This window comes from Metopolophium dirhodum, chromosome 5 (assembly GCF_019925205.1).
Source record: "Metopolophium dirhodum isolate CAU chromosome 5, ASM1992520v1, whole genome shotgun sequence".
Taxonomy (NCBI): Eukaryota; Metazoa; Arthropoda; class Insecta; order Hemiptera; family Aphididae; genus Metopolophium; species Metopolophium dirhodum.
The window spans coordinates 39,115,571-39,126,819 of NC_083564.1; the positions used below are offsets into that span (position 1 = coordinate 39,115,571).

General features: G+C 27.0%; 2 protein-coding genes across 4 annotated transcripts; both read left to right on the forward strand.

The window, feature by feature from the left end:
* The first annotated feature begins 204 nt into the window (after window positions 1-204).
* On the forward strand, window positions 205-3,523 carry LOC132944836 (zinc finger HIT domain-containing protein 2). 3 transcript variants are annotated; one of them, XM_061014355.1, is made up of 8 exons: window positions 205-222; window positions 286-451; window positions 542-756; window positions 1,627-1,810; window positions 1,869-1,965; window positions 2,531-2,740; window positions 2,822-2,993; window positions 3,062-3,523. In XM_061014355.1, exons 2-8 carry the CDS (start codon window positions 426-428, stop codon window positions 3,202-3,204), a joined length of 1,047 nt encoding a protein of 348 aa, XP_060870338.1. In that variant the 5' UTR covers window positions 205-222; window positions 286-425; the 3' UTR covers window positions 3,205-3,523. The 3 variants fall into 3 exon arrangements, with proteins under 3 accessions (XP_060870338.1, XP_060870337.1, XP_060870340.1); XM_061014354.1 differs by lacking the exon at window positions 205-222 and having other exon boundaries at window positions 232-451; XM_061014357.1 differs by lacking the exon at window positions 205-222 and having other exon boundaries at window positions 232-444.
* A 1,794-nt stretch (window positions 3,524-5,317) lies between these two features.
* On the forward strand, window positions 5,318-8,258 carry LOC132945974 (heterogeneous nuclear ribonucleoprotein 87F-like). Its single transcript, XM_061015829.1, has 9 exons — window positions 5,318-5,567; window positions 5,720-5,853; window positions 5,922-6,042; window positions 6,241-6,448; window positions 6,513-6,695; window positions 7,022-7,246; window positions 7,309-7,413; window positions 7,488-7,570; window positions 7,683-8,258. Exons 1-8 carry the CDS (start codon window positions 5,556-5,558, stop codon window positions 7,547-7,549), a joined length of 1,050 nt encoding a protein of 349 aa, XP_060871812.1. The 5' UTR covers window positions 5,318-5,555; the 3' UTR covers window positions 7,550-7,570; window positions 7,683-8,258.
* Window positions 8,259-11,249: the final 2,991 nt, after the last annotated feature.

An 11,249-nucleotide genomic window follows, 5' to 3' on the forward strand; every position in this document is an offset into this window, starting at 1 on the left:
TTGATTTTAAAAACTACACGCGTACGATAGTAAATTTAATTGAAAAATCATTTAATATATTATTGATGATATATGTGCCAAGAATTATATAGATATTATTGTGTATATTCACGGAAGATATCTTCTAAGACCGTGTTCTAGACCGTGATTCAATTGTTATAAATCGTACTTTTATAGATAATAATATTTATACTATCAAACGGTTGATAAATGATAAGAATGGTACGAAACGAAGAACATAACCGGAACACGTTAGATTATTTTATTCAATTTTTATTTTTATAGGTGGTTTCCTTTACAGTTTACAAATTCATCATAAATCTTGTTACTATCGTATCGATTACAAGTAATTTGTATTTGAAGTTGAACTATAGCTTCAAGCATTTAAAAAAAAGAATACTTGTTTATATTTTCAAGTATTAAATATGAATACAGATACTCTTTGTAAGTTGTAAGTAAAAACATTTGATGAACTTTCTAGTAACCTTAAGTAAAATTAATTGTGAAATTCATTTATATCATCAATATGTATTTTATTAAGTTGTACAGGGAATCAAAGCAAATATGTTTGTCCAAAATGTGGAGCACCTTATTGTTCCTTAACATGTTACAAATCGTCGATTCATTTAGAGTGTACAGAACAATTTTACAAAGAATGCATTCAAGAAGAATTAGATGTTCAAGATTCGGATGATGTAGGCAAGAAAGAAATGATAGACATTCTTAAACGAGTGTATGGGGAAAATGAAGATTCCGGTAAATATTTCATATTGTATTGATTTTTTATTAATCTGAAAACTGAATAAAATAAAGATCATCTATCCAAAACTTTAAATAATCTACTCTAATATTTTAATCGTATAAATATCATAAACTTTATCATACCTACTTATGTAGATTGTAATTTGTAGCACTATTTTAACATAATAAATAATAATTTATTATATTACTGAATAATTTAACCAAAAGAATAAGTAAATATTAATACTAATTACAATTTATAAATGATATAGGAAATATTTATTGTATAACATATACATTGTTATTTAATTAAGCGGGTGCATGCATTGTCCCTGTCTTTAACAAAATCATAACTTGCATTAACATTAAAATATAGAAAAACCCTATGGGGTTCACTAGATAATATTCTCACTTTTTTTTTTTTTTTTTTTTTTTATTTTTATTTATTTATTATATTTTATAATAGGTCAATTTGCTCCATTATTAACCATAATACCTAGAGTTTAATAGATTATTCAGAAGCTTTTTAGTTTCCTATCAAAACATTTATTTAATTTAAATGATTAATATTGGATTATTACTGTATTGTAAATCAATTATTATTTATTATTTTATTTTATATTGATATTGAAAACTACTATACTCTATTAAGAATAAGAATGGATAAACTGTGCAGATAAGACCTCTGTAATTGGCCAGTAGTCGGCCGTGCACCGACGGCAGCCAACGTGACGCTGTTTCGTTGTGATTTTTTTCCATTTTTATTCTGAATAAAGTATAAGTATATCTGATATATTACATTTTATGTATGATATAACTTTGACCAATAATAAAAATACTATTTTAATATTAATAATTATTTAAATATACACTTATTTTATACAGAAAGTGATTCAGATGATGAAGAATTCACAGATATAAATGACCGATTGAATGGGATTGATCTAAATGATGCTGAGGTAGTTTGGAGTTATTTAACCGATTCAGAAAAAGCAGAATTTGAACATCTTGTTAAGTCTGGTGATATCTCTAAAATTCTACCTCAGTTTACTCCTTGGTGGTGTTTACCGTAAGTGAACTTATTAATTTAATCCAAATTATTTAAAAAAAATTATATTATATTATAGGATTGAAAAACAAATAGTAACTGAAGTTGGTGAAAATATGAATGATAGTGAGTTTCCACATTTAATAACAAACATTCCAAAATTATCCATACTTTCAGTAAGTACCTAGGAATTTTATATACAAATAAATAAATACATTTTGTTAAATTAATATTGCGTACATTTATTTGGTAAAGTTTTTATAAAACATTAGATTAACATTGTTCAGTATTTCACTACTTTGAATCAACATTTTTGTTTTAACCCTTTGATGAACATTGACATGTATAATGATATAAAAAATTGTGCCTAAAAAAAAAGCAATGACGTATATCTATGTTTTATCGCTTAAGTTTTAATTTATTTTATATGGTTTTACCTTATATACTTTGGATGGACCCATGTCTCGATGGATTGATTCATGCCCATTTTGCATAAATAATTTGAAGCACAAACAAGCTACAAGTCTCTGACTGAGATGCTTGATGTGCTTATGGTGAGAAAACTTTAAATGTGAGATGTAAATATACATCGTTGTTCCAAAATTAATAAAAAATAAGTAAATTTTCATTTCTAATCGGCTCCCTGAGTAACACCTGTGTATTCTTAATTCACTCCTTAGAGTGTTAATACCTACTTCAGTGTTCTTGTGACTTGTAATGTAATTAAGATGTTTTATTTAGAAAAAATCTCCATCAGATTGCATTCAATGGAATTTAGTTAATATGATTACTCCATATGTGTTTTTGATACGGTATTATAACGGAAAACATAAATCATATTTATCAGAATTTATCAATGGACTTTATAATTTGTCAAAAAATCTATGTCTTAATCAGAATTTTGAATCTTATGACATAGCGGTCAAATCTGTCGAGCTTTGTATTCAAGAGGTAATAAATAATTTTAATTAATTAATAATGCAAACAATGAATACTGAGAACTATTATATTTCATATTATTTTGTTTTTCAGCATGAAATGTTCAAAGGTTTTCAAGAAGGTTTTATTCTTATAAATAACGACTTGGAAACAATATTTAGTAATGGTTTGGATTCCAACTGCAATTATAACATAAAGTTAGCTTTATCTGATATACATAATTTACTGACAATGTATAAAAATGAGCAAAAAAATATGTCATTGAGTATGTTAAAAAAAATTTAGGCAACAGAATTGTATTTGTGTTCTATATTTTGATTATTTTGTTTCCAGAAAAAACAGAACAAGGAGAATTTAATAGAAAGTTTCCTGATGCTAAGGCCACTTATTTGATTCTTGTAGACATTAAGAAAGTACGTTTGTTATTGAAAAAGATTGAATATTTTTTATCTTGGGTGGATGAAAGTAAATTATAAGAATAAATAATTAATAATTATTATTTTTACAATTCATTGACTTAAGTTCAGTTTATATAATACAATGGGAAACTGTATAAAGTTAATAAGTAAAACATTATTTGGTTTTTCTTTTTAATAATGTTTTAAAAAGTATTATTTTTAAATTAAAAAACATGTTTTGTGTACCGATGGAAGTACAATCTTAATTTAATATTCTGATTCATACATATTTATTTTTATTTTATTCATCATATTTCATAATATGATAATATTTGTTGAAGACCCGTAACATATTTTGTATTATGTATATTCTTGATTAAAACAAAATTAAATATTTTATAAGATACATACTATTTTTTTTTATGTGCGTCTGTCATCACCTCAGTAAAATTGCTTTTCCTTTTACTACAAGATTTTCTTCAGCTGCATATTTTCTAATAGGAATGTGAACCTAGTTGATACTTTTTCCCTTGATACTTTTTTAAAAATTCCCTGTAGTTTTCAAAAGCGCTGAAATTTGAAATGTTTTAGATTTTTATTTTATGAAATATCAAATAAATTTTAATTGTTGGGTCGAAAAGCTGGAAAATTGAATACAAGATTCCTTCCAAGTTGGTAGAAATGTAGTTGATAAATATTAAAGATCTATAGGCAGGACTTTTTTTTTAAGTATTTAAAGTTCAAATTTTGACAAAATGTATCAAACTTGAAAATTATCAATTATTGTAATTAAAAAATAAAAAAATTTTCATCTACAGCTAAGGATTAAAATAATGATTCTCATAAATAGTTAGTACAGTAACCAACAAACTAAAAAATATATAATCAGTGATTTGTACAGACATTTTAAATAAAAATGTTTTTAATATATTTTATATTTAAAAAAAAAAAAATAATATTATATTAAATAATAATAATAATATTGTTTTATTAAATTCAATATTATTAGTCAATAATAAACTTTAAAAAAAAAATGGGGGGAAAATGTCCGCATCAAAAATCCATCGGAGGGGAAATGATTCACCGTTTATTTGGACACAGAAAACCTGCTTGAAAAATAGCCTTCGTCGTGTAAACTATAAGAAAAAAAATCAGTATTATTACTAGGGTGCGGATTTGTATGTATTTACATATTTGTCGCGAATGATAATATTTGAATGATTCCTTTATAGAAATATGTTACAGTACTTTCTGATTATTTTAAGCTATGGTTGATATTACATATTTTTACATATTTTACTTATACTACATATTTTTGTTAAATATTGAGCTATATTTACAAAATTAGTAATGTATCGCCGTTTTATATTATGTGTTGTTATCTTCTCCAGTTTGTCCGTGTGCTAGTTATAATCGCGAGTTGTGACTATTAGTCCATTGTCCACATTTTTCCTTAAAGCAGTAAAACACCCAGTCGCGTAAATTTATTTAAAGTAAATTACCCCCAGAGCCAGTGATAAATCGCTGGGTACTTGGTTACAAACTGCTACATATTATTGCGAAAATTTTAGTGTCATTGAAAATGTGATTTCCAAACTGGAAATAGATGCTATTTCAGTAGAAAACGCGAAAAATTCAATTATAAGTACCTCATTGAAAAATAATTTAGTGTACATATCATCCAATACTACATTCCTTGCCAATTCTATTACGAAAATCGAAAATCGAAGCTCAAAACTTGTCTCTGGCAGTCTGGCTGAAAACCTGGGTAATGAGTATTGTCTCTAATACCGTCAACAAATTGATAGAAGCTCCTGGGAAGGTCAGAAAAAAAATTAAGAAAAAAGTTGAACAAGTACTTAGTAAAAACCCAGGTTTAAAGACACTTGAAGCTATTGCAAACATTCACAACGGTAGCGATACGCAAACTTCTTTCAATTTAGTCTTGCTAAATTAGGGGCTTTTGAAACTTGCTCCTATAACTTCCGTCGACGTGGAAAGGTCCTTTAGCCGCTATAAAAACATATTGCGTCCTAATCGACGTAGTTTATTACTTTTACTAATTATTATTAAAAGGTTTATATTTCCCGCCATTGGTAAAGAGAAATATTTGTGCGTTGTAAATTAGGTTGTTCACACTGTGACAAGCGTCCGCGTCATACAACATCAACCGTCCACCATTTTGCTGTACCGCACACAGACGCCTACGTTCCGATTTCGAGTTATTGACTCGTTTTACCGTAACACGTCTGGCGTGTGTGACTTCCATTTTTGTTTGTGAATTTCAGTCTTTATAACATCAATTATTTTTCTAATAAATTAATCTTAGGAACACTTGTTTAACATTGTTGATTTCAGTTGACTATACTACCGTTTTATTTGCATTACTTTTTCTGATTTTGTTCGTATTACGAGTTTCCTCATCAATCATGGGATCTGACGTAAGTAAAGCTAACCTACCTTATTCGAATTAATATCATTAATTATTGTATTACTTTTATACACACATACATGTACTTACTTCATACATTGAAAACCGCTCACACGAAATATTTGTATGTCAATCATAACCCAAGTATTTCTTTTACTGTAGGAACCAGAACAATACAGAAAATTATTCATTGGTGGTTTAAACTACACCACAACCAATGATTCACTCAAAGAATTTTTTGAGCAATGGGGTGAAATTGTGGATGTTGTTGTCATGAAAGACCCTCAAACCAAAAGGTAACTGATTTTTTTCTTTGTTTAATATTTTACCTAGTTATTAATCATTTTAATGTTCATACATTCAGATCTAGAGGATTTGGGTTTATTACATATTCTCAATCATCTATGGTTGATCAAGCCATGTCAAATAGGCCTCATAAAATTGATGGTCGTGAAGTGGAAACTAAACGAGCTGTACCGCGTGACGTATGACATTTACATCCAATATTTTTTCTTATACAATATGTTATACATGCAATTTAAAAAAAAAAACATTGCATTTTTTTAATTAGTTTAACTGAAGTATGATAAAACTACTATTTTTTTTCCTTATTTTAACTTAACAAAAAATAAGTATAAATGTTTATTGTTAAACTAAAAAATATTTTATTTTTATGGTCTTAGGATATTGATAAACCGGACATTGCAGCTACTGTTAAAAAAATGTTTGTTTCTGGTATAAAAGAACAATCAGAAAATGATCTTCTAGAGTATTTTGGAAAATTCGGCAATATCACTAATGTAACAATAGTAACTGATAAAGATTCTGGTCAAAGAAAAGGATTTGGATTTATTGAGTATGATGATACCGATTCAGTTGACAAAGCTGTTTGTGAGTAACATTATTACAAATTTAAATGTTTTCTTGAAATTAAAACATGTTTTTTGAAATGTAGTGATAAAAAGTCACCAAGTTGCTGGAGGAAAATTGGATGTGAAAAAAGCTATTAGTCGTAGTGATGGCGCTGGTGGCGGCAGAGGTGGCCGTGGTGGTCGTGGCGGTGGTGGAGGAGGCGGTGGTAATAGAAGTAGCTGGGGAGGAAATCCGCGAAACGAACAATGGGGAGGACATCATAACAGTAAATATGAATATATATATATATATTTACAATTATATTTTGCATACATTCAATATTTAATTGTATTCATGGATTTCAAGTTAAACTTTCTACATTAATCTATATTAAAAAATAAATACATACATAATACCCTTTTTATAATTATATTTCTTAGTACTTGCTGATTAGTACCTAATTAAAATGCTAAAAAAAATGGCTCTCCTATACAGTATACATATTAAATGTTAAACATAATTTTTGTAAAAATCTATCAACTAATTTATTGTCACTTGTGTGAATGATATGTATCTTATATATATTTGATCCTTTTTTTTTTTGTCCATTAGGATCAAATGGCGGTGGTGGAGGATATGGAAATTCTGGAATGGGAGGAGGATATGGCTCTGGCGGAGGCGGTGGTGGGTATGGCGGTAGTGCAGGTGGGTACAATTCTAATTCTGGTGGAGCCTGGCAAGGCGGCGGTGGTGCTCCTCAAAGTTGGGGTAACAATAATCCAGCATGGGGCAACCAAGGAGGTGGCGGTGATAGTTGGGGAGGCTCACAACAACCTAGTAAGTTTAATAATTTTATTTTCTTAATATTTATTTTTGTCTAATTTCGATGAATGATGTAGGTAACAACTGGGGTCCAAATCAAAGTTATGGCGGTGGTGGTGGTGGCCCGATGAGGTCAAATTATACCTCTAATAATCGTACTACACCTTATGGAAACCCAGGTAGTTGTATTTAATATAATGATTCATTCATACCTGTTTGTTCACAAAATTTAATTTTGCCATTTTTCTTTATTTAGGAGCTGGTAATGTAAATGCAGGTAATGCAGGCTATGGTCAAAATCCTGGTCGACGGTATTAACCACATCACTTTCAACTAAAGGTAAACAAAGTAATAACTATTAACAAAAATGTCACCCCAATTTATTTTACAATGTATATATATATTTAGGATTCTAATTTAAAATGGTTTTTTATTTTTTGAAAATTGTTAGGCAGGATCCGAGGAGGCAGTCTGTTAGGCAGTATAAACCAAAATAGGAAACTCGTACCGGTTATTTCTATGTATTATTTAAAACCGTTCATGAGTTGGGTATTAATGACACAAGAGCCAGTCATTTGAAATACATTCTCATCCTCGTCTACTGCACATTCAGTTTATTAAATTTATCTAATAAGTACAATAATGACGTGTTTTGTATTGGTAATATACTTTTTATATTTCTCAACTATATCTTTCTTTTGTATTTTTTAATTGAAGCTTACCTAAGTATTTGACATATTTTCAGCAATTTTGTATAAGAGGAAATTGTGTTTCACAGTTTTTTTATTATGACAGTAAATTAGGATATAGGTTACTTAATGTAATAAATAAATTCATTAATGTTAGTCTTAATAAATATGTAGAATATTCAGAATGATTGATTTGGTTTTTAATTACTCTTTTGATTCATACAAATTAAAAGGTTATTAGTATTTTTTATTTATACTTAATTATTTTAAATGGACTTATTCAATAGCATTGTTATATTTTTTCTTACAATAAAGATAACAATCTTAATAACAATGAACTATGCAAATATTTATTTATGAAATTATATTATTAATGTGGGCATTTGTATAATATGTTTAACATTAAATTTTAATTATTTCAGTTTGTGTCTTGGTTTATTTAACTTTTTTTAGTTACTTTGTTTGTGCTTTAAATACACAATCTATTAATATACCTTGAAATTATTTAAAACTCCTATATTGCTTCCAGTAATTTAGCTTCTAAATGTAAATACACATTTTTTGAATATAAAATTACATAGGTAACAATACTTATTCTGTTTCTATATTACATAGGTAAGGTATGCATTTTAAATATCTATTAGTTAGTAAATAATGTATACATAAATTGTATCTTTGTATAATATACTATATCAATATATTTTATACATTTTCTTTCGGTGTCCAATTTTTAAAATAATGGCTTGATATTTTATCATTTAAGTTAGAAAGTTGGTATCTAGTAGGCTTAGCAAGAAAAAATTCAAAATAGTATTCAATTGCATAATGATTAAAAAAAAATGACATAAGATATCAAGCAATTTAAGTTAATTAGTTTTAAGCTCTTAAACACTATACTCAGTCTCAAAAGAGAACAATTACTTTTTGGCTTTTGCACATTCACGATGCAATTAACATGTCAATAACCACTTGATCTCGCTAACACTGGGTTTGTGGAAGATACGCAACACTGAAAAAAATTGGTCAGCTGACTATATTCTCTTTTGTGAATGAGTATAGATACAATTGTCAATTGTATACATTATATCCAAAACTTTGTTGATGTAAATTTAAAAATTCTGTATATTGAGTATTGTGAGATTTTTTTTTAATGATTAAGAACAGAAAAATTATTTTTAAGTTTTTTTTTCTATTTACTATACATTTTACAACATAGAAACATAATATAGCGTTACTTCCAGAACTAAATGTTTTTTCCTGTTTAATTTTTTTTTTTTTCTTGGAAAATGTTAGTTAAATTAAGTTATTAGTCTCACAACCAACCTACTGTTAATCAGTATTTTGATTCACCGGTAAGAATTTTAATTTGAATATAATTAATGCTATCTTATGGTATACTTTTTAACATATTTTATGTGCAAGTTATTGAAAAACAACGAAATTGAATTTTAATTAGGTTTATTAGAAATGATTTATAGGAATGTTAGCCTGTTAGGGCTTAAGCTGTCAGCAAATTAAAGCTTTCGTCAATCCACATAGGTGATTCAATTTAGGGCAGCAAACCTCGATTGTCAATCGTAGGTAGGTCATCCAAATATTAAAGGTAAACTGTTTATTTTCCTGTAGGGTTTGTTATATAAACGCTAATGTTTCTTACCCAAATTGATTCGTATTTAGCAACAAATTTTGGAATTATTTTGCATTTTCTTGTACAAAAAAATCTTTTAAGATTCATGAACCTAGGTAGTTATTCTTAAATATAAAGTTTATGTTTAAAATTATTAATATTAACAATGACGACTTGAAACACCAAAATTTGTTGCATATTAGGGGATCTAAGGATATTTTATCTATTTTTTTTTTGAAATTGAGATTCCCATTTTTTAGTTTATATATAAATGTTTTTTTTTTTTTTTTTTATTAGGAAGGAATAATGACTGACCAATGATGAATTTTACCAAGAATGTTAATATTTTTGATGTTGAACGCTGTTACCAAAAAAAAAGTAAGGATTGTTTGGTTATTTATTTTAGAGCATTTAATTTAAAAACTAATGTTAAAAATGTTACAATACTAAATTCATTATAATTATTAAAATCATTGTAGGTCCTAAGACTAACATGAATAATAACCTAGATTGTATTTGTGCTGAGAGAATAAATGAAAAAAGCTGATTTATTTTAAGGGTGTGATCTAACTGAACCCGCTGCAAAACGTTTGCCATCTGAGATTACTCTTATATGAGCTATGAGTATTTATTTCTATTTTTTAAATTATGTAATGTATTCACATTTAATATCACTAAACCATGAGTGTTCTTTAATATTTTCATTTTCATTTACTTAACTGATTTTTATTCATATTAACTTCATAAATAGTGAGTTACTTTTAATCAAATCAAAGTTTCGTTAACTTATAAATAATTTAATAATACAATATTATTAATGATGATGCATATTGCATAGACATTTACTTTTTATTATATTAAATCATATTACTGGCTATTTATAATTTAAAAAAAAAAATAGGATAATCTTTTAACTTTTTAAACATTTCTTTCAACTAACAACTTAACTTGTTAATTTAAAATTAACATTAACTTGCCTTTGCTAGATAATATATGTAATATATTCAGTTTTGAAGTTATGAGTATTTTTAATTTATGCTATATTATGCACATGTAACTTGCTAAAAATTCAACTATTGTAATAAACCAACATACAAACACAGATAATGTTCTTATCATTAAGTTTCATAATAGGTCAATTCACACAAGTTTTTAAACTTACGAAGCTAAATGTGATCTCCTGAGCATAAATTTGCTTTTGTTCACTCTTATCTTGTTTAGAATATAGTATTAATATTATAAAATATATAATAGGAATGGTGACTTGAGCTTAAATTCATATATTGTTATTTTTTTCCAAAATTGAATTTAAGTTATGATAAAATACATTTTTATGTTTTATATTTTTCAGATCTACTCTAGTACAAGATTTCCAAACATAATATTAATATGGAATAGTTGCATACAGACTTGTACCGAAGTCTGAGTCCGATACTGGTCGGTATGTATTACTATTGCTATACTCCAATTTATTCCTTGAAAATCTTGGTATATTCCATGTACTTGTCGAACCATGAATAAGACAGATAACCCAAAAAAAATATAAATGCTTACGAGACTTAAGAAGATCATGCCACCAAGTTGTATTGGCTATTATACATGAAAGTGATGAAATTAAATTTAATTATGACAAATTAGTCAATTTTATTTAATCTTTAATTATAACAGATTTGTAGGTTCTTAAATAAAAAAGTTTAAAATA

Bases quoted from the DNA above. Each gene is read 5' to 3' on its own strand.
- LOC132945974 (XM_061015829.1), top strand. The intron at 6,043-6,240 runs GTATGACATTTA...TTATGGTCTTAG, and splicing joins AACGAGCTGTACCGCGTGAC to GATATTGATAAACCGGACAT. The intron at 7,247-7,308 runs GTAAGTTTAATA...TGAATGATGTAG, and splicing joins GGGAGGCTCACAACAACCTA to GTAACAACTGGGGTCCAAAT.
- LOC132944836 (XM_061014355.1), top strand. From the start codon at position 426: ATGAATACAGATACTCTTTGTAAGTT. The intron at 1,811-1,868 runs GTAAGTGAACTT...ATTATATTATAG, and splicing joins ACTCCTTGGTGGTGTTTACC to GATTGAAAAACAAATAGTAA. The intron at 2,994-3,061 runs GTATGTTAAAAA...TTTTGTTTCCAG, and splicing joins GCAAAAAAATATGTCATTGA to AAAAAACAGAACAAGGAGAA.